The 27,240-nt window shown below is 47.1% G+C and overlaps 1 protein-coding gene and 1 long non-coding RNA gene across 2 annotated transcripts; one reads left to right on the top strand and one right to left on the bottom strand.

The window, feature by feature from the left end:
- The first annotated feature begins 15,425 nt into the window (after positions 1-15,425).
- LOC120691356 lies at positions 15,426-16,672 on the top strand. Its single transcript, XR_005682203.1, has 3 exons — positions 15,426-15,928; positions 16,133-16,218; positions 16,292-16,672. It is a non-coding gene; the product is annotated as an uncharacterized LOC120691356 (long non-coding RNA).
- Positions 16,673-22,155: 5,483 nt separating this feature from the next.
- LOC120687254 (2-oxoglutarate-dependent dioxygenase 11-like) lies at positions 22,156-26,320 on the bottom strand. The gene is made up of 4 exons (XM_039969242.1): positions 26,013-26,320; positions 25,685-25,932; positions 24,348-24,681; positions 22,156-22,629 (listed from the first exon to the last, which is right to left on the bottom strand). The coding sequence occupies exons 1-4, from the start codon at positions 26,274-26,276 to the stop codon at positions 22,381-22,383; spliced, it is 1,095 nt and encodes a 364-aa protein (XP_039825176.1). The 5' UTR covers positions 26,277-26,320; the 3' UTR covers positions 22,156-22,380.
- Between the last annotated feature and the right edge of the window lie 920 nt (positions 26,321-27,240).

Genomic DNA, 27,240 nt, shown 5'->3' with positions numbered 1-27,240 from the left:
CTGCACCTAACCTTGCCTGTGCATAGGGTCACCCGCAGGAAGTTTCGTATGGCGCAAGTGTGACGGAACCGCCAAATTAAAACTCTAATTAAGCGTAATGGCCGTCACTTGAACACATCAGGCTCATTAGCTTAACGGCTTAATTTGGCGATCCTTTCGCAACCCACGTCCCGATCGAAACATCACCGATAGTCCCACGCGAAGGTGGGCGCAGATGGTACAAGCACGACACACATTTGAATATACAACAAATATACATAGAACTTGACCTTAAGTTTTACAAACCAAGTTTGAATAAATACATAATTCACAAACTTTTCAATACTGGAATCCTGGTTCGTCTAGAGGAACGGGGCCTACAGCTACCAAAAGTGAGCACTAGAGAGATCCCTAACTAAACGTCCGGCTCCACGACCACCCATCCCTCCGCATCCCGGCGGATGAACTTGGCGCAGCAGGGGCAGAAGTCTATGTCTGCGTGTCCTAAAATAATGTTGGCAACAAACCCTGAGTATTCTAATACTCAGCAAGGCTTACCCGACCAGTGGGTATAACTTAGCCCACATAGCTAGACATGCAAGGCTTTTGGCTGGTGGTTCTTTTGCAGAAAACAGGCAACTAAAGTAGTTCCTTACTTTCATTATTTTAGCCTCAGGTTCTATATAAATTAACTCTTATCTAACATTTGCAAGACCTACTATAGAAATCAAGGTAACGCAAGCAAAATAATTCAATGAGCTCAATATTTTATATAAACATACCTAACTCACACTCTACAACTTTTTGCTACGGTGTGACAAAGAGACCAAGGCCCTCATAACCGCGAGACACGGCGAATCGATCCGATTTAACCTTGCAAGGTGGACCTAACCAACACGGCACGTATTTGCCCCGTCGGACTATACATACCAACCATTCCCCTCCCCGCCTCGAACTACAGGAACCAGCCCAACGACATATGGTCAGCCGAGCTCAACGTGAGACCACCAAAAGTAAACACATGCATCCCAATTCTCCGCGACTACTCGACTCGCCCCAGGAGTTGGGTGCGGGTTCCTGTACTTTCGAAGCAAGGCAGTACTCGGCTTACCGGTTTCGACTACCTCCTACTCCCGGCATGCGGTTAGTACAGTTCAATCCCCGATCAGCACTGCCACATCCACCGGACCTTAATCGACACAGACGGGGCTAAGACACCCAGGAACCCTGTCCTGCTGCCATACCTATCCATCATCCCCGCCCGGTCTCACATTTCCATGTTCATTTCGAAACCAATCTCACATACTGAATTATAAAAAGATAATAACGTATATCGCGAGTAACCGGAAATTACTCGGCTCCTAACATCCTACATCTCGCGAGTGCAGGAGACCACTCGTCTTCTACCGGTAACCTTAAGCTTAGCACTTCTATCGTCCTATACATGCTAGTATAACTCAGGGAATCCTATGGATCATGCAACTAGGGTTCCAAACAATTTCTGAACTTAATGCACCAGTAGTAGAAACATACATAGGTGTCATAATTTAAAATACTAGGATGTGCACCGGGGCTTGCCTTGCGCCTGCTGCTCAACACTGGGGTCAGACGGGCCTTGGGCCGGGTGCTCACACCTCTCCTCTTGGGCTTGCGTCGTTTGCTCTTGTGGTGCCGCGATCACCTCAAAGACGGCTCCCTCAGATGCGGATGCTACACGTATGCATATGAATTAAATGAGTGCAGCCCAAGAATGTAACTAGTTTACTTTAATTAAAATACCCTGCGGACTGTCCGCGCCCGAGTGGCGGACTGTCCGCCGCACTATCCTACCAACCCAGCAGAGGCAACAACGTCTCTGGAACTTTTTCCCCTTTTACCTGCGGACTGTCCGGCCACCCCTGGCGGACCGTCCGCAGTTCAAGTACTCAACCCACCAGAGACGAAAACGTCTCTGGACAATTTCCTAGACTCTACTGCGGACTGTCCGCGCCCAAGTGGCGGACCGTCCGCAGTTCACCCCTGCGAACCCCCAGAGACGACATCGTCTCTGGAACAAATTCAAGCCTCAACGGCGGACCGTCCGCTCCCCTACAGCGGACTGTCCGCAGTCAACCTTGCAAAAACAACCAGAGGCAACATCGTCTCTGGACAAAAACTAACCTGACCGGCGGACCGTCCGCTCCTCCCAGGTGGACCGTCCGCGATAACTAATTTCTGACCTTCGCACTAGGCGGTAGCAAGGGCGGTGACGACGGCGGAGGCCGTGCTCCAGCGCCGGCGACACGCCATGGAAGGGGAAAAAGGCTGTGAAGCATAAGAAACTCACCACGAGTCCATTCCCGCGGTTGGTTCGAGTGGAGGGCGACCGGAGAGGCGGATCGGCGGTGGAACTGAGCTCCAACACCTCCAATGGCGTCTGGCGGTGGTGGGAAGGATTCTGGCCGTGAGGAGCCAGTCTGGAGGTTTGGGAAACTGGAGGAGGGGCTAGGGAAGGTACTCATGCAAGGAATCGAGTTAGGATGGCCGGAGAAGGGAGATCGAGGGGAGAGGGCGACGTCGAGGCGAGCGGTCTAGCGTCGCTCGGTTCTGGACGAAATGAGGAGGAAGAGAGATCTGACCAGCGGGTCCCACATCCGTCCAGATAAATATCTGGCGATGCCTCGCGGACTGTCCGCCAGCCTCGAGCGGACTGTCCGCGAGTCAGGTGTTACAATCCTACCCCCTAAAAGAAATCTCGCCCCGAGATTTAAGGAATAGCTAAAGGGAGAGTTATAAATTGGTGTGTACTTTGATAGACTTGTAGCAATTCCGGACATTTAGCCTGAACAAATTCCTCCGTCTCCCAAGTAGCTTCCCGCTCGGAGTGATTGCTCCATTGCACTTTATAGAAAACACTGGTTTGATTCCGAGTGACCCTGGTTTTGTGATCAACGATTTTGATTGGGTATTCGGGATAGACAAGATCGGGTTCCACTTGTAGTTTCTCAATGTCAAGCACCTTCTCTGGAACACGGAGACATTTCCTGAGCTGAGATACGTGGAATATATTATGAACCGCGGATAAGTGGGCAGGAAGCTCCAAACGGTATGCCACTGGCCCACATTGCTCAACAATAAGAAAAGGCCCAACATAACGAGGTGCGAGCTTTCCTTTCACCCCGAACCGTTGAACCCCTTTCATTGGAGATACCCGCAGATAGACATGATCCCCCACTAGAAACAGGGTGGATTGACGCTTCTTGTCCGCATAACTCTTTTGTCGGGATTGGGCAATCTTCAAATTTTCCTGAATGACCCGAACCTGCTCTTCTGCTTCATTCACCATATCGGGCCCAAAGAAAGTTCTCTCCCCCGCTTCTGACCAATTCAAAGGCGTTCTGCATTTCCGTCCATATAAGGCCGCAAATGGAGCCATCTTGATGCTTTCTTGATAACTGTTGTTATAAGCAAACTCGGCCAATGGCAAGCACTCATCCCATTTCTGACTGTAGGTGAGCACGCAAGCTCTAAGCATGTCCTCTAATATTTGGTTTATTCTCTCTGTCTGACCGTCAGTCTGGGGATGATAAGCCGAGCTGCGGAGGAGCCGAGTGCCGAGGGCGGCATGAAAGTGCTCCCAAAACCGGGCAATGAACTGAGCACCCCGGTCTGAAATGATTGTTTTTGGAATTCCATGAAGACTCACAATGCGATCTATATATAGCTGAGCGTATTGCTTCGCCGCATGTGTGGTCTTTACCGGTAGAAAATGGGCCGACTTGGTGAGACGATCTACAATAACCCATATCGAGTCATACCCCTTGGAAGTTTTGGGTAGACCGACGATGAAATCCATACTAATGTCTTCCCACTTCCAGGATGGAATACTCAATGGCTGCAAGGGGCCGGCTGATCTCAAGTGGCTAGCCTTAACCCTCCGACAGGTGTCACATTCTGACACATAACTTGCGATTTCCCGCTTCATCCTTGTCCACCAAAACCGCTGTTTCAGATCCTGATACATCTTGTTGCTGCCAGGATGGATAGAATACCTAGAGAGGTGAGCCTCATCAAGAATTTGTTTCCGGAGTTCTAAATCCTTAGGTACCACCAGCCGGTTCTTAAACCATAACACACCCTCGCCATCTAACTGAAAACATGCCACACGAGGGTCACCTTCCATGAGCCTCTGCCTAATCCTTTCCATGCCAATATTATCTCTTTGAGCGGCAATAATGTGATCCCGCAGTGTTGGAGTGAGGGTAATATGAGTAAGTGTACCCTCAGGTACTATAGCCAAATTTAACTTCTCCATCTCTTGGCATAGAGTTGCATGCATAGGGGTTACTGAGATACAGTTGCAACTTGCCCTTCTGCTCAACGCATCTGCTACCACATTAGCTTTGCCCGGGTGATAGTGGATTTCTAGATCATAATCCTTAATCAATTCCAACCACCGTCTCTGGCGCAAGTTTAGCTTATTCTGAGTAAAAATATACTTTAGACTCTTGTGGTCGGAGTATATATGCACAGGATTACCCAGAAGATAATGACGCCAAATCTTCAGCGCATGCACCACTGCTGCCAATTCCAAATCATGAGTGGCATAATTCTCTTCGTGTCGCCTAAGTGCTCTGGAAGCATAAGCTATCACCCGCTGATCTTGCATAAGGACGCAGCCAAGGCCCGTACCTGATGCATCACAATAAACATCAAATGGTCGAGTGATATCTGGCTGAGCCAGGACAGGAGCAGACGTCAGAAGTCTTCTCAAGGTCTGGAAAGCCTGCTCACAATTGTTACCCCAACTAAATCTCACTCCTTTCTTGAGTAATTCGGTCATGGGCCTAGCAATTTTTGAGAACTCCGGTACAAACCGGCGATAATATCCTGCTAGCCCAAGAAAACTTCGAATCTCAGGAACAGAGGTAGGAGCCTGCCAATCCAGGACATCCTGAATCTTGCTAGGATCAACAGAAATCCCTTTGTCCGAGATGATGTGGCCCAAGAACTGGACTTCCTTGAGCCAAAAATCGCATTAGCTAAATTTGGCATACAGCTTGTGCTCCCGCAGGCGCTGAAGCACAATGCGGAGATGCTCTGCATGCTCTTCTTCATTCTTGGAAAATATAAGAATGTCGTCGATGAAAACAACGACAAACTTATCTAGCTCGGGCATGAATACCGAGTTCATGAGGTACATGAAATGAGCAGGGGCATTGGTTAACCCGAAAGACATGACCAGATATTCAAAAAGTCCGTATCTGGTGGAAAAAGCTGTCTTGGGAATATCCTCAGCTCTAATCTTTATCTGATAATAGCCAGAGCGGAGATCAATCTTGGAAAATACTTTGGCCCCGAATAGCTGATCAAACAGAATATCAATCCGGGGAAGGGGATATTTATTCTTGATTGTGACAGCATTCAGAAGTCTGTAGTCCACACACAACCTGAGGCTTTCATCCTTCTTTTTCACAAAGAGTGCAGGACAGCCCCAGGGTGACTTGCTAGGACGGATGTAGCCCTTATCAAGCAATTCCTGCAATTGCTTCTTTAGCTCTGCTAGCTCATTGGGTGGCATCCGGTAAGGTCTCCTAGATATCGGTGCCGTACCCGGTTGCAATTCAATGGCAAATTCCACATCACGGTCCGGTGGCATTCCAGGCAAATCATCCGGAAAGACGTCCGGATATTCACACACCACTGGTATGTCCTCTAGCTTCTTGCCCTCAGCGTGGTGCACCGCATGAGTCAAAGACGCTGGATCCCTCAAATTCAAAGTCATACTACCATGAATAGAGGAGTTGATGTGCACGGATTGTGAGGTCGTGTCCAGAGTAACTCCCTGACCCTCCATCCAGTTCATACCCAATATAATATCTATCCTTTGGGTTGGTAACATTATCAGGGCCATAGGGAAAATTTTTCCTTGCAACTATAGGGGTACTTGCTTAACAAACTGATTGGTGATTAACTTTCCCCCAGGCGAATGAATGTGGTATGGCTTGGGCATGCTTTCAATTTTTAATCCCAGTCTAACAATACACCCCTTGCTAATAAAGGTATGAGACGCCCCTGAATCAAATAATACTGTAACGGGTTGTTCATTTACTGAGAACGTACCCGCCATCAATGGAGCTCCCTCAGGAATACCCTCGAGGGTGGTGTAGTGCACTTGCCCCGGCTTGAAGTGGGCCACTTGCTGCTTCTGACCCTGCTGGCTCGACTGCTGGCCTTGCTTGGGTGGCATTGGGCAATTCCGTGCAAAGTGACCCGGCTGCCCGCAGTTGTAGCACGGAAACAGATTGGGGCGCACCCCCGGCTGCTGCACCCAGACCTTCTGCTCATTCTGCTGAGGAGCAGGAGGGCTGACCATCCCCTGTGGCTGAGTGTACTGAGGGGGCCTGTATCCCCACTGCTGCTGTGGCTGGTGCTGAAAGGGGGCTCGCTGTGGGCCCGACTGCACCAAGCGAAACCTCTGAGGGGCACTGCTTGAGGATCCCGCTGCCGGCGCCTTTCTCTTCTTTTCTGCCTTGTGAGCTAGGTGGGCGTCCTCCTGTATGATAGCCCCGTTGACTAGCTCACTGAAACTGTCGAACCTGACCATCGCCAAGCGATCCTGGAGCTTGGTACTGAGCCCCTGCCTGAAACAGGCCTGCTTCTTCTCGTCAGTGTCCACATGGTACCCAGCATACTGTGAGAGAGTGTTGAATGCTTGGGAGTACTGTAGTACACTGTTATTGCCCTGCTTCAGGGCCAAGAACTCGGTGAGCTTCCTGCGAATAACCCCTGCAGGAATATGATGCGCTCTGAAGGCTTCCTTGAACTGTTCCCAAGTGAAACGAGTGTCCGCGGGGAACATTGTCACATGATTATCCCACCATGTGCGTGCTGGGCCCCTAAGCTGCTGAGCGGCAAATCCTGCCTTGTCCCCATCATTGTACTGGTGCAGGGTGAATTTGGACTCGATAGTCCGAAGCCAGCTGTCTGCCTCCAGCGGTTCATCCGCTTTATGGAAGAGCGGTGGTTGAGTAGCCAGAAACTCTGGATATCTAGGAGCAGGCGGCTGGTGGTAATGTCCAGGATGCGGCGCTCTGCCCTGCGCCACGAGCTCACGGAGGAGTGCCGTCTGCTCATCGCGCCCAGTGAGCATGGCCGCAATGGCCTGGGCCAACTCAGGAGGGTTCGGTGGTTCTCCCATTCTGCATTCAACCATGACGAGGTTAGTTCCATCATCCATGGTAAATCAAGACAAAACCGATAGCAACTAATCCTTGCAAGTCATGGCACAATGCAGAATGTAGGGCTTCAAAACAATTCTGAAGGATACTAGCAGGCGGGGCCAGGCGATCGATCGGCGCCACCAATTGGTCTGACCGAGCTGCCCTGGTCCAGCCGAAATTAGTACGGCGGACCGTCCGCAGTACATGGGCAGACCGTCCGCTTCCCAAAATCCTAGTTGACCGGACTGTCCGCGGAGAGTCTGCGGACCGTCCGCCGTGCGCACTGTCAACCAGATTCAGTTCCACCCGGCTCTGGTAAATTTTTCTCAAGGTCCGGCGGACCGTCCGCGGGTCCGGTCCGGCCGACGATACTCTCGCAACCTTTCACGCCCCCCTACCAACCCTCTCGATCCGTACGTCATCTACAAAGGTCCTTAGGATCGTAGACTCACACCCCCACCAATTCCCACGGAAAAACCCCAAAAACCTTACAAAAATGAGATGCATGCTCGCCCTACGCACAAAACCCATTTTTATATTTTTAGAAAAACTCGAAATTTAGTCACGCCTGTACCATCCTCGGTGAGTTTCGGCTCTGATACCAGCTGTGACGGAACCGCCAAATTAAAACTCTAATTAAGCGTAATGGCCGTCACTTGAACACATCAGGCTCATTAGCTTAACGGCCTAATTTGGCGATCCTTTCGCAACCCACGTCCCGATCGAAACATCACCGATAGTCCCACGCGAAGGTGGGCGCAGATGGTACAAGCACGACACACATTTGAATATACAACAAATATACATAGAACTTGACCTTAAGTTTTACAAACCAAGTTTGAATAAATACATAATTCACAAACTTTTCAATACTGGAATCCTGGTTCGTCTAGAGGAACGGGGCCTACAGCTACCAAAAGTGAGCACTAGAGAGATCCCTAACTAAACGTCCGGCTCCACGACCACCCATCCCTTCGCATCCCGGCGGATGAACTTGGCGCAGCAGGGGCAGAAGTCTATGTCTGCGTGTCCTGAAATAATGTTGGCAACAAACCCTGAGTATTCTAATACTCAGCAAGGCTTACCCGACCAGTGGGTATAACTTAGCCCACATAGCTAGACATACAAGGCTTTTGGCTGGTGGTTCTTTTGCAGAAAACAGGCAACTAAAGTAGTTCCTTACTTTCATTATTTTAGCCTCAGGTTCTATATAAATTAACTCTTATCTAACATTTGCAAGACCTACTATAGAAATCAAGGTAACGCAAGCAAAATAATTCAATGAGCTCAATATTTTATATAAACATACCTAACTCACACTCTACAACTTTTTGCTACGGTGTGACAAAGAGACCAAGGCCCTCATAACCGCGAGACACGGCGAATCGATCCGATTTAACCTTGCAAGGTGGACCTAACCAACACGGCACGTATTTGCCCCGTCGGACTATACATACCAACCATTCCCCTCCCCGCCTCGAACTACAGGAACCAGCCCAACGACATATGGTCAGCCGAGCTCAACGTGAGACCACCAAAAGTAAACACATGCATCCCAATTCTCCGCGACTACTCGACTCGCCCCAGGAGTTGGGTGCGGGTTCCTGTACTTTCGAAGCAAGGCAGTACTCGGCTTACCGGTTTCGACTACCTCCTACTCCCGGCATGCGGTTAGTACAGTTCAATCCCCGATCAGCACTGCCACATCCACCGGTCCTTAATCGACACAGACGGGGCTAAGACACCCAGGAACCCTGTCCTGCTGCCATACCTATCCATCATCCCCGCCCGGTCTCACATTTCCATGTTCATTTCGAAACCAATCTCACATACTGAATTATAAAAAGATAATAACGTATCTCGCGAGTAACCGGAAATTACTCGGCTCCTAACATCCTACATCTCGCGAGTGTAGGAGACCACTCGTCTTCTACCGGTAACCTTAAGCTTAGCACTTCTATCGTCCTATACATGCTAGTATAACTCAGGGAATCCTATGGATCATGCAACTAGGGTTCCAAACAATTTCTGAACTTAATGCACCAGTAGTAGAAACATACATAGGTGTCATAATTTAAAATACTAGGATGTGCACCGGGGCTTGCCTTGCGCCTGCTGCTCAACACTGGGGCCAGACGGGCCTTGGGCCGGGTGCTCACACCTCTCCTCTTGGGCTTGCGTCGTTTGCTCTTGTGGTGCCGCGATCACCTCAAAGACGGCTCCCTCAGATGCGGATGCTACACGTATGCATATGAATTAAATGAGTGCAGCCCAAGAATGTAACTAGTTTACTTTAACTAAAATACCCTGCGGACTGTCCGCGCCCGAGTGGCGGACTGTCCGCCGCACTATCCTACCAACCCAGCAGAGGCAACAACGTCTCTGGAACTTTTTCCCCTTTTACCTGCGGACTGTCCGGCCACCCCTGGCGGACCGTCCGCAGTTCAAGTACTCAACCCACCAGAGACGAAAACGTCTCTGGACAATTTCCTAGACTCTACTGCGGACTGTCCGCGCCCAAGTGGCGGACCGTCCGCAGTTCACCCCTGCGAACCCCCAGAGACGACATCGTCTCTGGAACAAATTCAAGCCTCAACGGCGGACCGTCCGCTCCCCTACAGCGGACTGTCCGCAGTCAACCTTGCAAAAACAACCAGAGGCAACATCGTCTCTGGACAAAAACTAACCTGACCGGCGGACCGTCCGCTCCTCCCAGGCGGACCGTCCGCGATAACTAATTTCTGACCTTCGCACTAGGCGGCAGCAAGGGCGGTGACGACGGCGGAGGCCGTGCTCCAGCGCCGGCGACACGCCATGGAAGGGGAAAAAGGCTGTGAAGCATAAGAAACTCACCACGAGTCCATTCCCGCGGTCGGTTCGAGTGGAGGGCGACCGGAGAGGCGGATCGGCGGTGGAACTGAGCTCCAACACCTCCAATGGCGTCTGGCGGTGGTGGGAAGGATTCTGGCCGTGAGGAGCCAGTCTGGAGGTTTGGGAAACTGGAGGAGGGGCTAGGGAAGGTACTCATGCAAGGAATCGAGTTAGGATGGCCGGAGAAGGGAGATCGAGGGGAGAGGGCGACGTCGAGGCGAGCGGTCTAGCGTCGCTCGGTTCTGGACGAAATGAGGAGGAAGAGAGATCTGACCAGCGGGTCCCACATCCGTCCAGATAAATATCTGGCGATGCCTCGCGGACTGTCCGCCAGCCTCGAGCGGACTGTCCGCGAGTCAGGTGTTACAGCAAGACTCTGATGACTTCTTCATGCTTCACATTCTCGTGTGGGTTGTAGTGATTGTTCTCGCGATAGTGGCGCTTCACTGCCCACTTCCGCGTAGAGTTATACGGTGATGTACCATCTGATGTAATAAATGTGTTATCAGCCTCCTGGGACTGATAATTGTATCACATTTAAGTCTTCTCTTATGAGGGGACGCTTCATGGGCGTTTTTTGTCTTTTTCTTTCTTGATTCCTTTAGTTTTAGTAGGTTGTTTTGATTGTTTCATGAAAAAAAAACTAGGTTTTGGGAAGTGTGGAAGTGTTTTTGCCTAAGGTCTGAATAATGTTTTCGTTGTTCCTTTTACTATTCTTGAGCTGAACTTTTTTTCTCTCTTAGATTACTTTTGTTGCTATCTAATTTTTGTAATATTTTTGTTTTTTAGATTTCATGTGGTTCACTAGTTTTTTTATTTTTTTTCTCTTATCTTAATTCATAGAATTGTTCCAAAATATACCTTTTTCTTGTTGTATTCATTGCTAGGAATAAATAACTTCTTACTAAAACAATATCAGTTTCTGACTGAAACAAATTTTTGTGAATATTTTTTTCTTGGTTTGGAATATTTCCCTTGGTTCTAGAAGCCGTTTTGGATTGGACAATTTTATCGAGCATAGAACATTTTTCCGAGAATGATTTCTATTTTTATCAAAACATTTTCCATGCTCAGAACTTTTTATTAGCTTACAAAATATTTTTATTTGTTTGTGACATTTTATTTTATACTTAGAAATTTAATTTCTTAGCATAACATTTTTTCTATTTTGTCTTTTCATAAAAAAAACCCTCCAACAGTTGGGCAGATACAATGATCAGTTTCAATCAAAATGAGTTCTCAAGTCTTCTGGGCTGAAGATAACATCGGCAATAAGTGTAGTTTTCAACATTCTAGCATGCAGTAGAATTTAATTGGGGCCCAGTGTTTCTGGTCCTTTAATAGTTATATAGTTAGTGGGCCTCTTTTCGTTTCTTTCGTGTTTCCTTTAGTTTTTTATAGCTAGGTTGTGTTTTGATTGTTTCAAAAAAAAACTTGGTTTGTTTTGATGGGATGTGTGGAACTGTTTCAAGCTACGGGCAGAATGTTTTCACTGCTGTTTTTACTATTTCTTGAGCTGAAATTGTTTTTGATATTTTTGTTGCTACTTATTTTTAGATTTTACTATTTTTTATTAGTTATTTCCTTTTGAACTAATTCGTAAAACTATTTAAAAAATATACTATTTTCCTTTTGTATTCTTTGCTTGGAACATATTATTTATTACTCAAAATAGTTTTTAAATTTCTTTGAATATTTTTCCTTCATTTGGATCATTTCCATTCATTCTCAAAGCTGTTCATATTTGGAAAAAGTCCACATTACTCTCCTACCTATCGGCAGTTGACTACTTAACCCCTAGCCTATAAAATCGGGTAATCTACACCCTAACTTTTTCAAAACCGGACAAATAACCCCCTCAAGCGGTTTTGGATAGTGGTTTTATTTTTTTATTTCGAATGAATCATCGAAAAATCATAATAAATCATAGAAAAATTATAAAATGGAAAATCTAATTTTTGTTGGACTCCACATGAGCAGAACTATACAGTGAACATATACCATGGTATGTTTTAATATAATTTTTGGTAGATTTTTATCTATTTTTTTATAATTAATTGAAATAATTCATAACTGCAGTTTCTATAGTTCGATTGTGGTGAAATTTTTACGAAAACCTAATTATTATATGCTTGAATTGTAGTAAAAATTTCATATTGATTGGATCATGTATTACATAGTTATAGATTTATTTAGGTTTATACTTGTTAAATCTATAACTAAATTATATATGATCCAATAAATACAAAATTTTTATTATCATTCAAGCATACAATATTTAGGCCACTATAAAAATTTCATCGCAATTGGACTATAAAAACTATAGTTATGAATTATTCAAATTAATTATAGAAAAGAATATATCAAAATGTACATGAAAAATTTTGTACTATAGCATACCATATTATATATTCCACTCATGTAGAGTCTAACAAAATTGAAATTTCTATTTTATGATTTTTTGATGTTTCATCCAAAATAAATAAAAAAGAAAAAAAGACAAAACCACCATCCAAAACCGCTGGGGTGGTTATTTGTCTAGTTTTAAAAAGGTTGGGTGTGGAATACCCAATTTTATAGGTTGGGAAATTAAGTAGTCAAGTGCAGATAGATGGGGGATTATGTAGACTTTTTCCTTTATATTTTGGACTGAATATTTCTTGGAATATTTCCCTTGACTCTCAAAGCCATCAAAGGAATCCACCCATCACAGTTAGGATTGACTGCTTTGAGATTTTTTTAGAAAAAGGATTCCAAATCCGGCCTCTATGACCAGGGGCATACACAACCATTATTACAACGTTTGCAAAAACAGAAAATAGCACACCAGTTTCTAGAAAGACAAAGAACTACTACAAGCGATAGACATGCTTCCATCCTCCTTTAACTAAATCAAGAGCTACTATCTCAATTAGTCTGCTCAAGCTGGAGAGTGCGTTCTTGACGTGCTCCTCACGCTGCAACTGCGCCCAGAAACGTAACCAGGAAGTTTCCCTGAAGATGACCTGCAAAATCGAGTTAAATTTGATTGTATTAAAAATAATATCATTGCGACATCTCCAAATCGCCCAGCATACTGCAGCAACCCCCCACCCAGATGAAATTCCTAATCTTTTTAGATTGATTAGATAGCCAAGAATTAAATATATGACTAATTGATCTATGTGGCGTTAAACCTGTAGCGTAAAAGATAATCCTCCAAACCATTTTCGCATAAGAACAGTCCAGGAAAAAATGTTTTATAGTCTCATTACTATTACATCCGCAATATTTTTGTCTTCCTGTCCAGTTCTTCTTAGCAAGATTATCTTTAGTTAAAAGTATCCCCTTGAAGAAACCAGAGAAAAATTTTAATCTTTAGAGGAATCTTCAATTTCCATATCATCTTATGTATGAAAGGCGGTTGTCTATCTAATAAGTAAAGATACAGAGATCGAACGGTAAAGGACCCTGAATTGGTCAAATTTCATCTAAACGTATCCGACCCATCCACCAGTTGAACATTAGCGATATGAGCTACAAGGTTTTGCCATTGAACCAGCTTGATATCCACTAAAGCCCTCCTAAAATATAAATTGAGTGGCCTTGTGGCCATGACTTTGGTCACAGTCGCATGAGGATCATGCACAACCTTATAAAGTGATGGATATTTGTCTTTGAATGGCATTTGACCTTCCCATATATCGTCCCAGAACCTAGTCTCGCTTCCATCTTTAATAATGAAGGAGCCATTAGCAAAAATCTCATCTTTGATCTTCGTAAGACCTCTCCAGAAATGAGAGTCATAAGGTTTAGCCTTCACCTGCGTGAGAGACTTGGATCCTAGATATTTGTTTGTTAGTAGACTTTGCCACATACCATTGGTATTAAGCAGATTAATTAACCATTTTGCCAATAAGTATTTATTCTGCAATTACAGATCTAAGATTGACTGCTTTGAGTTTGGATTAGGATTACTGTTTTCGGAGCGTCCTAACTCACGCACAGTAGTAATTCGCGAGTAGCCATTCCATCTTCACGGGAAGTCTTGCGGACACACATTATAGCACTCGAAATGGTCAGCGTACTTAGAATCAACATTTGAGTACTTGTGTTTTATACGTTGTTGACATCTCTTTTTTATTGGTTGTGTTCGTTTGGCTGTGGCTGATGACTGGTGCTGATTTGTTATGAGAGAACAGTACTGCTGACTGGCTGGTAGCTGGTGGCTGGTGCTGATTTAGTATGAGAGAATAGTACTGCTGGATTCGGCAAAATCATCCAGGAGGTGGTGGGAATCAAGAAACTACTATGCATCGTCCACAGCAAGTGTGATCTTGATTGTATCCATTTTTTGATAAAGGATTAACTGGCCTCTATATCCACAAGTTGGATATATATACATAGCCAAGAATTACAAAAATTTCTAGGCTCTAAACTTCAAATGAGGGTTTCAGAAATACAAGAAAAAACTATAACACAAAGAAAAAAAAATTAGAAGACTAAACTTTAATCTTCTTCGTTCGTGTTTCATCCTTATAAGGTTTTATCATAGCACCAAATTATCACATCAATCATCTTCTTAGAAACATGATGTTCAAATTGTTTGATGCCACTAAGGTGACAAAGCTAGCCAATTCGAGGCATCTCCAAGGCGACGCACTCCAAAAAGAAGACGACATCGTTGCCACCTCATCTGGTATGTCAAGAAAGGGTTTTCACTCGGAGATCTAACGACAGCTATAAAAAATAGTTGTGTGTGGGGGGGGGGGGGGGGGTGGAAGAGCTTTGTAACAACGCCTCCAATAAGGATTTGTCGTGGCATGCTCGATGACCTGCTTTCACCTGCATCTTCGGAACCTATGCACAACTGACCCTCTCGCTAAGGGCATGGCTAATAATAGAGCCAAATATTTGACTTATAGCTAAGGAACAAGAGCCAATCTATATAATAATTAGACTCTTATTTGGCTCCAAATATTTTTTAATTATTATATGATTTCATTCTCTTTTCTCTTTTCCTCACAAAAATCTCTATTGGGACCCACTATTGCCTATGCATCCGTGTCCAGCTTGATGTTTAACTTGGAGCCAAGCTTTTTTCTCTCTCATCTTTTCTTTCCTCCATATCATCAAAATTACTGATCAGCTTGGCTATAAACTCGTTATTGTACCTGCTCTGAGCAAAGTCGCCGGCACCAGCAGTAGCTACGAGGAGTGCCGGAATCGAGAGCGGCTTGGCAAGCGCTGCCTAGATCCAACGGGCAGCGACTTGCGCCCAGCCCCCGGTAGAGGCACGGACGGCGGCCCGCGCGAGTGAGGGAGAGCTGCGGCTTCGGCAGCCCCGCACGAGGGCGAGCAGCAGCTCTTCCAACATCCCGCACGAGGGCGAGCGGCGGCTACCAGCAGCCCACGCGGAGGACGAGTTGCGGCTCCAGTGGCCCCACGTAAGGGTGGTAAAGTTTCTTAATTTTTTTGATTTATTTGGGTTGATACTATTATAATTTTTAAGAGTTGAAGATATACCGTTCACCCTCCCTCGATTTGGACACAGCTTCGTGCTCCCTGCAGATTCCATGGCGCCGCCGTAGGGACCCTAGCGGCTGGCCGCCCCCGCCCGGCTCCCTGGCCGCCGCCGCCCAGTTCCCCTGCAAGCCGCCGCCCTGCTCCCCTTGAAGCTGGCGCCCTGGTCGCGGCCGGCCGCCCCCGCCCGGCTCCCTGGCCGCTCGAGGCCTGCAACGCGGTGACCGCGCTCACTGTTGGCGCCGGTGCGCGGCTTTGGAGGCTGGCCCTCTGCTGCTGCCACAGGCTGGCCACCGTCGCCGTCGACTCCTAGGGGAAGAGAACGTGCCCGCTTCAGGTGTAACCTGGGTCGCCATGGCACCAAGAACACCCGGGTATGCACTCTAGCTATTGCCCAATGTGTGTTTACATGTTTGTGGCATGCCAAATTGATGGATTTTTTCAGTGTTGTCAGACATCAATTTCAGTGTTTGATTCCTGAATTTTCTGCAGTTATCAAAACATTGTATTCCCTTCACATTTTAGTTGCCAATTCTGTAAAAACCTGTAAAACTTAAAGAGGCATATGACTTCAATAGGTGCAGAGCCGATGGAGGTGGTCCTTGACAGTGGCAGCGCCTACACCTACTTGCCTGAACTTCTTCATTCTCAACTCGTTACTGCGGTATGCTCCAAATCACAATGCGTTCTAATGCCTGTGTATTATGAACAACAATTTCCTGTGGATGATCTTGCAGCTGAAGGCGCCTCTCAGCAAGTCATCAGTTGACCGAGCGGGGCAATGGATCGAACGCCCTGCTGTTCAGTCGACCGCGCAGTAGGGCAGAGACGTACGTGATGATCGAGCGCGACGACGGGATGAAGGGCGGCGCGCCATGCTGTTCAGTCGACCGAGCGGTACGGCAATGGATCGGTACGTACAGGTGGTGATGATCGAGGGCGACGACGGGATGAAGGGCAATACAGTCCACACGGAAAAGTAAAAGGAATACATACCCTGCTGGTGGGCCCAAAGTGTTCAAAGATATATGGGAGTAGCATATCTCCAATATTAAAAGTTGTAGTAGTGTTTCTCCAACTCTTGAAAGTTGCAATGGTATGGTTCCAATTAACCCTAATTTTTTTGACAAGATAATCTAAGAACAACTCCAAGAGCTTAGGTAAAATTTCTAGATAAATGACTAGGTTAAAGACTAGGTAACTAAATAAAAAGCTAGTCCAAGGGCTGGAGAACCAACAAACTAGCTATATCCCACTCTTCATATACTCTCCTTTCTGTGGGCCACAGCTGTCAGTTTCCCTGTGCTTCCCGTTCGATGCCCACATCTGCTACGAGCTCGATGCCCCCGGGGTTCGCGCCAAGGTCGCCAGCCCGCCCCTCTATAGTGTCGTCGCCCGCCTCCACGTCGAGCTCGCCGCCATCAGGGTCCACGATGAGGTCGCCACTGCCCGCCTCCAGTGCCGAGGTCGTCGCCGCCCGCCTCTATGCCGAGCTTGCTGCCACTGGGGTTTGCGCCGACCTTGCCGCCGCCTACCTCCAGCGCCGTCGCCGCCGATTTGGACCAGCTCGCTACCCTACGCCGGGACCTCGCCCTCTGTCGTGACCGCGCCCACCGCCGACAGGAGGGAGGGAGCGCGAGGGCGTGACACGCGGGAGGGAAGGTGCGCGAGGGCCGAGGGGCAGAGAGCAGAGAGGGCGATAGCGAGCGTTGGTCGCCAGGCAAATGCGCCGAGCGAGCAGATTGTTTTCCCGAGCTCGATACCGATCGGGTATGAATAAAGAGGCTGTTGGATCCCAGTTTTTGGAGTTTCTTTAAAATTTTACCTATTCCAATCATTTTATAGAGTCTCTTGTAGATGCTCTAAGAGCCGGGTCCTAAAAGGATCGAGCTCCGATCTTATACAATTTTAAATTAAAACTATTAAAAGCCAAGTTGAATTGTAAAGGAGCATAAGGGCTATAGCCCATAAACACCCCTATCCCCACATGAGGGCGAGCAGCGGCATCCGACCTACCGTACGAAGGCGAGCAACTAGAAGCCGGCATGGAGGGCGAGCTGTGACTCCGGTGACCGCGCACAACCAAACGTCCGCCCCTGGTGGCAGCGCAGTCCTGGACGAGCGCCCCTGCCCTCCCAGTTTTGGCTAGCCCTCCCAGTTTTGGCTAGCGTCGGATCCGACCACCACTGGCCATGGATGTCCGCCGCCGCCGGAGTTTGCCGCCACCATCACGAAGAGGCCGCCAAATCGGAAGGACATATAGTCAGTGCCTACATTGAAATCAAATGTTATTATTTATTATGATGCGACACACTATTAACTCTATATAGTATAGAATTTGATTGCAATTAATTTTTAGATAGCATTATATTAATTACATGCTGAAGTGATGCAGAATGAAATGATATTCAGAAATCTGCCGCCCCAAGAAATACTGCAGCTTCTTATCGGAGTGGCCAAACGTCTGACAGACAGTCGTGTGCTTCTTGTCCTCCATGTCCTTGAAATCACCTGCAAAGACCAAATAAAATCAGACTGCGAAGCTAGTAGCGTTGCTAGGAGTTCCGCTGCTACATTGCTCGCACAGAAGCTTCAAAAACACAAGGGGTTGAGTAAAACAAAAAGGGTAGACGATGGCATCACCTTTAGCTTGGAGCCGACGCCCGCGAAGCACATCTTCTCTCTGGCAGCGACCTCCATCTTGAGTAGCTCGCGGACAACGGCGGCCACCGTTGCTGGAAGCATTGAGGAGGTTCCCCAGCACTGCCACTCCTTGTGGCTCACCTCGCTCCCATCGCCGGCGTTGGCACCAGCTGTGGCGGTTGTGGGGAGGGATTTGTCCGCCTTCTCTTCCCTTGATGTCGGTTTGACGGATCGGTGGAGAAGGCCATAATGGAGTGCATGGAGAGGCGCCAACTGCCTCGACGTTAGTGGAACAAGCGGGGGAGGCTGGAGGTGTGCGGATCTTGGAGGCCGAAGAGGCACAGAGTGCGAGGGAGGCCGGAGCGCTTACAGATCGGGTGTGGCGACGGCGGGTGCGATCCCACGTCCACAGCCGGCGGCATGGTGGAGAGGTGGCTACTCACTTTCGGTGAGGCTAGAGGGGGGGGGGGGGGGGGGGGGGGGGACAAGGGAAGCACGAGGGAGACGTCGGAGCGGTGGCGTCGACGAACGAGAGGGGAAGCAAGGGCTGCACTGGGGACCAGAGCGGTAGCAGTGGCGAGAGAGAGGGTGAGGCGATAGCGCCGTGAGAGGGAGGCCGAAGTGGCGCGCAAGCTGGAACCGCTCGCGAGAGGGGAGGGTATAAATGGCCATGCAGGTCGAGCCCATTGGCCTGCCTTGAGTACCGATTTTTTTTTGGCCCAGTCCAAGCACGGCCCAGCTATTTGACCTACGGGCCTAAGCTGGCATGGTCCGAGGGAGCAGGCTATGCTTGGGCCGCACCCCAAGCACGTGGCTCGGCACGGGCATGGCCCGCTCCTAACGATCGGCCTGTTGGTGACCTGGAACCCCCAACGGCTCCCCGGCCCAGCCCACGAAGCTCCTCCAGTCCCCACCATATAAAATTGTTCCCCCTGCTCCCCCCAACAAACCCTAACCCTAAAATCTTCCACCCTGCCGCATCACTCACAGCTCACTCGCTGTCTTGCCTCTCGCTCCGCTCTCGATCCGTCGGTCGATGCTCGCCTCCGACCGTCCCCGACTCCGGTGACCTCGGCACCGCTCCTCCGCCTCGCCTTGAGGCTTGAGCTCACTAACCCTATCTCCTCCCTCCTCTCCCTTCCTCTCCTCTCTCTCGATCTCGGTGAACTATGTGAGTTCGTGTTACTGTCCAGTCCCTCCGCCGCTCGCCATCGATTCCAATTCCTAATCTGCGTTTGTCTCCTCTGGGTGGCCCTCGTCTGGCACCAGGCTCCGGTAACGTAGATAAGTCCTCGAACCCTAACCCCAGACCTAGATCGGTGGTTGTCTCTCTCACTCACTCTCCTTCTTTGTCCTCTATGCAGGTCGGTGGCTGATGCTGAGTCTTCCTCCTCTGGCATAGACATGGCTCGGCGCCGGCCCAGTGCACCATTGAGGACAGTGCTGGAGGTCAGGGTCAGCCATCCGGCCCATCTGCGCTCGGGGTCACCATACCGAGGGGCAGATGAGTATCCTACTGATGACCTCCACGCCCATCCTGACGACGATGACGTCCGTGAGGATGCTGCTGCGTTGTTTGGCATTGATGTCAGTGACGGCAGCCTTCCGAACAACATCATCAATGTCGATGCCGGCGATGGTGGTGGAGGGTCCGCGACGGCGACAGGGTGTGGCTCCACTGACACTCATGGTACCTCATCTTCAGGTAAGCGCAAATCTGTGTTGCCTGCTTCTTCTTTTGTTTCTTTGACTTTAGACATTTGGTCAGGTAATGCTAAGGAGGACTATATTAGTGTGGTTGCTCATTAGTGAATGCTGATTGGAGTTATAGTTCGTACTATGCTGATGTCAAAATTGAATTGTATAAACTATTTAACAAATATGAGACCAAGTTTGGTGTAGCTTGATCTCAAAGGGTTGCACAACCATTAGCTCAATCTGGTAAGAAAAAGTAGATAAGGGGAAGGATCTTTGGAGGCCGTGGTAGTTCATGTGTTGTTGGTCCTCTGTCTATCTCTTCCACCTCATCTTCATCTACCCCTGCTGTTAGTGAGCTCTCAGCTTACTTAGACAGTAACTATGTCACTGCTTATGAGGATGATTTTGACATACTTCTCTGGTGGCGTTATCATAAGCTAACATATCCAATCCTATCTATAATGGTTAGAGATATCATGTCTATTCCTGTATCTACGGTCTCTTACGAGTCTTGTTTCACACTCCATAGAGCGGTGGCGTCGCCTATTGCCAGAGAATGTGGAGATGCTGACCTGCATCGAGGATTGGGAGCTATGGGCAAGAAGAGAACAACATGAAGCTGAGGACACAAAGCTTAAGGAGGCATTCAAGAACCTGTTCCTTGATGAAGAAGAAGGAACTGGTGCTGCTGCTGCTATGATCGAGCTGAGAGCCTGAGACAAAGATGAGTGAATTGTTATTTTGCTGTGAGATGAGTGAGTGATGTGTGGTCTCACTATAATTCTAGGTGGCTATTTGAACTATGCCACTATGGATTGTAATAACACTATGACTTATTTCTGAGCCGACTGCACTCTTTTTTTCTTTCTTGGGTTTCTCATAAGGAGTTTTGCCTAGAAAGATTTTTAATGATGTAAAAAATAGCTCATCTTGATTATCATGTTCTTATTATCTGTTGACTTTTGTGTGTTGTGAATTTGTGATATGTTGTATACTTATATGTATGCTGATCACAAAGTGTTGATGAATATCTGATTATGTTGAATAGTTTAAGGTATTGTAAGGGTGATGTGCTGTGGGCTGGCACAACCTATTGATTTTGCCGAAGGCCAGGCATGAAGCACGCAGCAGCATGGCCCGTGATGGCCCGAGCACAACCGGGCCGTGCTGACTCGGCGTCGTGCCAGGCCGGGTCGGACGGGCCCGTTGGCCATCTATAGGGGAGGGTGCGTGGGAGGCAAAGGAGACGCGTGTTTTATTTTTAGTTGTGGGTAGAACCATGGGGACGCACACCCACGATCGATAGAGGTGAATATGACTTTGTTCTTTTTAATAGTATAGATACTATGTTCGTACCCTCTTTCTGTAACCATATTCCATGCCGAGTATTTTCTTCTTTTTATCTTGGTGCCCATCTGTAAGCTACTCGCACAATCTTGATCATAACTCACGAATATTTTCATGACGTCCAATCTTGTTGTTCGGAAAATAGGGTGTTAGTATTTCTAAAATCCACTAGATCCATTTTACTTGACCACTGTAGCCCACCAATTTCCAACATGAACGTTCTCCAACATCTTGTAACACTCGACGCGACAATCCTCTAGATACATTTTAACTAAAATTTTACACCAGCGTCTCGCGGGGCCAAAGCTAACGCACATACAAGATATCGCCTTGGACAAGAATGCTTTGCTCTCGTCTAAATCGAACACCGCGTCCAGTGTTCTGTGAAAACCTGACTACCTACCAGAGCATGCACCTGTTTTCATTTTTGGTACTAATATAAATAGTTAGAAAAATTGTATGCTCCACTTTGAAGTGCTCGGTCAGCTTTGTACGGACCTGAGATGTAGTTGGAATTCTACATTATTTCATAGAAATCTTAACTTGTATTCGGGTAAGATCTCACCACCCTATAAATATGGGAAATGGTTCCTCTATTTTTTTCTTCCACTGCAATTGAGTGAATAACGTTTTAACATGGACCCACACATCAGCGACCACAAGCAAAAGCCAAGGGAGCCTCGTTCTAAATGTGAGAGACCACACGACAAATTGAGAATATCCAATGATTATGGACGTCCCAGTTGGCCTGTTAACGCTAAAGGTAAGCATGAGCCATCCTTGACCGGGCCGCTCCCCAGAAAGGCGTTCTCCAGTTTTTACAGATGTGAAAAGTGAATATCGGATTGTCTCGTTGCAAACACTCCACAAGGTGCACGTTTGCTCTCAATGTTTGTGCATTTTTGTGTCAAGAAACATGCTAACCGATTACCATCTTTATTTAGTTATTTAATGATGAAATATGAATATTAATTACATGTCTGTTCGTTCACCAAACAGTCATGTTTCTTTTCTGGAGAAATGCAGCACAGATGCACACATACATAAAGCATTAAAGATTGAGAATGAAAACACTGATGCTGTATGGTTGAAGACAGAACTATTCTCTTCTGGTCACAATGTACGGTAGGAGTGGTAGCTACTGCTCCAACTTCAATCTCTCTAGGTGCATCCTGCCATCAAGTTTTGCTGTGAAGTATTGCTTCAAGAATTCCTGGTAATTGGTTGATTTGTAACGCACTTTATCGCCTTTTATGAACTCGGGCTGAGGACCAATAACCACCATATCCTGGCAAGGATAGTGGAACAATGCCACTGAAATTCGCTCTTTGGTTGGATGTATAACGGCCCTGTGCTCAACACTTGTGAATTTCCCGTTGCTCATGATCTGCAGCATAATGAATTGAAGGATAGCACCAGCAATTCAGCATAGGAGACAACAGAAATATAGGCCTAGACTAGACTATCTTGGCAACTACTACCACCATCCACAAAACAATAATGCAATTTTCATTTTTCGATGGATCAAACAGTTTCGACGTTGACTAAAGTTATATAAAAAATACATTAATGATGCAAAATAAGTATCATTAGATTAGTTGTCGAGTATACTTTCATATCAGTATATTCGGAGATATGAGCGTTAATACTTTTTGCTGTAAATTTGATCTAGTTTTACCGACACGGATCCTCCGTAATTGCATTCTTTTGCGAATGGGGTGGGGGGGAGTTATATTGTAGCCAAGAACTCCTTATCGAGATAGATCTCCGGATACGCAAGGAAGGAAGAAGTCGGCGTCCTACTAGGATTCCTCTCTAATCCTATTAGGACTATACATTGTAATCCTACTAAAACTCCTACCTTGTAACCGACTAGTGTCACACAGCCTGTAGTATATAAAGGAGGGTAGAGATACCTAGATCGGCAGAACCTACCCAAGAGCTAACAGGCAACACAACACAACACCGTACCCCAGCGCAGGGTACAATATAAAACACTCTAAACAGAACGCAGAGTATTACGCTACTCTGGCGGCCCAAACATGTCCAAATATGTGTCTTGTGTCCTCGTGTTTATATTATGTTCTAGATTCAGTGATCAGTCACCAAACAATCTCCTACTTTAAGGTATCCCTAGGTAGACCGGCGGTAAAAATATTGACACTTGGCACACACTGTGGGGCTGATCGTCGAGATCATTGGGCGAGCTTGAAGGACCTCTTCATCAAGATTATCCACTCCACACAGCGAACCAATTTGTCGAGTTCGAGATCGGATCTTTGATCGAATGACTACATCAGCCTCGACTAATTGGCTCGACTCCAGCTTGCATCGTAGCTACGACTACATCGACCTCGACTACTCAGCTTAACTCCAGCTTGCGCCATATCTATGACTACATTGACCTTGACTACTCGGCTCGACTCCCGCTCGCATCGCAGCTATGACTACTTTGATAAGTTGGCAACGCTAGCACCCGGCGACTACATCAACTACGCGTATCGACTTGAAACTAGTCGAGGGCAAGTCTCACACCGTCGACTACTATGACATCATGAGAACGTTCGGCGACTCGCCGACGACTACTTCGACTTTGCAAGGACACTTGGTGATCCGCTATCGACTACTTTGACTACTTATCTCGACTAGAGTGTTACGAAAATGACACTCCTCACATTCCATGATACTCCTCATTCTCTCTCTCTCTTCTGCCATGTAAGTAAATTTAATGATCATGACACTTTCATCATTATACTTTTCCATTGAGATTGTCCTTAGAAGTAATAAATAAATTCTGTTTACAAAACTTTTTGCAGTGCTAATTCACAAGATGAATGTAATGAATCTAATTAATCCATAATTTGCTACAGTCGTGACGATGCTACATTAAGCATTTGCTAACTATAGATTAATACACCTTATTAGATTCGTCTCGCGAATTAGTCATGAGATTCTGCAATTAGTTTGGTAAGTAAACTTTAAGGTTTTAATAATATTTCTAAGTAACAAGATTTTCTTTGACGTAACCGGGCTAAAATTTACCCCATCGGGACCAAACTAGAAGACAAGATCAACTTCTCACGCGCCCACGCAAGCATCACTTACCTCAAGGACGTCGCCAACGTTGACGATGAAGGCGCCTTCGAGAGCCTTCACGGCGAACCATTTGCCGTCCTTCTTGACCTGCAGTCCCTGCACGTCGTGGTTCGTCTGCAGCAGCAGCGTCAAGCCACACGGGTCGGTGTGCGCCGTCAGGCCCAGCACCCGGTCCGCCTGCTGCCGGCACGGCGGGTAGTAGTTCACTCTCATGCCCTGGGTCGCCTGCCCTTCGAACACGGCTCGCAGCGACGCTGGCTCGGCGCCGGCGCCCCTGGCCACGAACTCCAGCAGGCGATACGCTAGCTGCCTGGCCTCCGAGGAGTACACGTGTACGGAATGCCTGATGCATTTCGTCCAGATTTGAAAATTGAGATAAGCAAGACATGCCAAAATTTTGAACTCGATTGTGGAGCAGTGGCGGAACTGAAAAGAAATTTAAAGAGAACCGGGTCCGAACAAACTTATTCGATAATATCTGTAGGTACAAATGGCAATTTGTATTAATTTTTATTGACCGTACTAATGTGCACTAGCTAATCATGCTATATATTATTTAACCATGCAATGACAATTCACAAAGGAAAAAAAAAGGAGCAGTAAATATATCTTGTTCATTTAGTTTTGCATTGGTTTCCTATAAAGAATAGGTCTAATTTAAAATAATGTATTCTATTATGCGATACGAGATCAATAATGTTTACAGAGCATATCTATCAACAATAATATATTCATATAGATTTAAATTGGAGAAGTATAGACAGAATCCATGGCTTTGATGCTCATGCGATCGCATTAGTGGAGCAAGTGGGTTTGTTGTTGCAGTCCATCTTAGATGTGGCCGCCTACCTACTTGCTGTCGGCGCCTTGTCGTGCATTCGCGCGATGCCAATCGTGAGACATTAGTCCGCTGGTACAGTCCATTAAGACAGTGATGAGCTGTGACTAGCAATTAGCTATGTACAGAGAACGAAGAGAATTTCCGAGGCTTGAGATCAGGGTGGATTGTGGACTGAACCGAATGATACTCTAGGCTTTTGTTGTGGGTTGAAGTGGGTTAAAGATTAAGAGGTACTTAAAAACTTGAGCTAAGATTAAGCCGAGGTTCAAGGGTACTTGAAAACTTGAGCTAAAATTAAGATGAGATTAAAGGATATTTAAAAATTTAATCTAAAATTAAGATAAAATTAAAAAATTAAGATAAGATTAAAAGGTATTTAAACCAAAATTATGTTGTTAGGGGGCCACGACCCGTGCCAGCCCCCCTAAGTTCCGCCACTACCGTGGAGGAGTAACTTTGAACTTATTTTTTACGACATTATTGTCGGTTGGAAGAAGATCATCACCTGAAGGATGCAGGGCGAGTAGGCCAGAACCGCATGGTCCTGGACTCGGTTGGATGGACCTGGAGGTAGAGCATGTCTGCCCAGTCCAGCTTCTGGTCGTCAGACACGACGAAGGCCTGGCCATACCCTTCGAGGCTGCCGGCTTGCTGTGAGCATTCCTTCTTGTCTTGGAGCGGCTGCTTGAAGAACTCGACCACGTCATTCATCAGGTTTCCAGTCACTTCCTCTGGGAGTCCATGGTTGATGAGCTGCACGTATTATGCATGGTTTGGTTTTGAAAGCAAGTATTATAAGCTGAGATGACAAAGCAAATGGACGGTGTACCAACCTGGAAGAAGCCCCAGTTCAGACAGGCAGACGCCAGCTTGGCGCACTCCTCCGACGACGACTGCGGGTCCTGCAGCTTGCGGAGGTCGATGACCGGAATCGCGCAAGCACCGTCGTCGCCGGCGACGACCTCCTCAGAGCTGGGATGCTTGCTGAGGTACTTCTCGGGCACCTGCTGCTGGACATCGACCTCGCCGTTGCAAGCCTCCGCGAGCACCTGCACGTTAGCCACCGGGAGAGACCCAGCTGTTCTTGCTTCCGCCATTGGTACTCACTACGTAAGAAACCAACAAAGGAGACACTGAAATCAGTGACACGGAAGAAAAACACGTCGCCTAATATAGTACTAGGAATTTTGGAAGGCAGAAATTCTACTTAAGATGATAATCGCAGTATTGCCACGAATTTTTTTTGAAATTTACATTTTTCGACTTTATAACATTCCGGAAAAATCCGGGATGTTACAGCCTCCACCAGTGAGCACGTGCCCGTCCCCCGACATGGTGACGCGGTAGACCTTGCCGGCGCCGGTGTCCTAGACTCGTAGGCCAGGTCAACGAACCGGTCCGATCCCTCTCCCCGATGGCGACGTCGAGTACCATCCACTTCATGCCCCGCGTCTTGGTGTAAGCGAGCCAGCGCATGTTAGGTAGTCAGTTTGTATATTGGATAGATAGATATATGTTTAGTACTTTAGCTTGTCTATTTTTTCGACAGTTTCTTGAGTTTCTAAACACCTTTTTTCTGTGACAGATTGTTATCTTCGTGTGTTGGTAACATGCCCAATGCTATGAGCATATCCAACTTTTCACTAAAGGGGACATTTATATATGCCTGCCCTATCCACTGATATGTTATCTTCGTGTGCTTTCTGCATATCTTGTTTTCTAGGTTGGCGAATTGATTGGTGGAGGCTAAATGGGAGGAGCGATTAGATATAATCTTAAAAGGAGGTAGTATAGTTTAACTTATATTTATTGTTTTGTTCTACATCCCTTATGTCTCATTTGTCCAGTTGGGTGCTGATGGGCCACGGCACCAATTTTTCAATAAGAGAAAGCCTCGTGGCAACTGGCCACAGAAAAACCCTCCAAACCCTGACTTTTGCCAGCGAGGGTGGGCAGCGTCCACAACGGGAGCGCCTACCGAGTTACGCTCAGTCCACAAGGGCCAGGGCAAATCTAACTTAATTTCCGTAAAATTAACACTGGTTGTTGGATATTGGTATT

The sequence above is a fragment of the Panicum virgatum genome, chromosome 9N (assembly GCF_016808335.1).
Source record: "Panicum virgatum strain AP13 chromosome 9N, P.virgatum_v5, whole genome shotgun sequence".
Taxonomy (NCBI): Eukaryota; Viridiplantae; Streptophyta; class Magnoliopsida; order Poales; family Poaceae; genus Panicum; species Panicum virgatum.
Note: the sequence above shows the minus strand (reverse complement) of the source record. Positions and strands in the feature narration are given on the sequence as shown.

Excerpts from the sequence above, each read along its gene's own strand:
- LOC120687254 (XM_039969242.1), bottom strand. The coding sequence starts at position 26,276 with ATGGCGGAAGCAAGAACAGCTGGGTCTCTCCCGGTGGCTAACGTGCAG. Across the intron at positions 25,933-26,012 it reads TGAACTGGGGCTTCTTCCAG|CTCATCAACCATGGACTCCC; the intron begins GTTGGTACACCG and ends TAATACGTGCAG. Across the intron at positions 24,682-25,684 it reads ACTCGCCCTGCATCCTTCAG|GCATTCCGTACACGTGTACT; the intron begins GTGATGATCTTC and ends GAAATGCATCAG.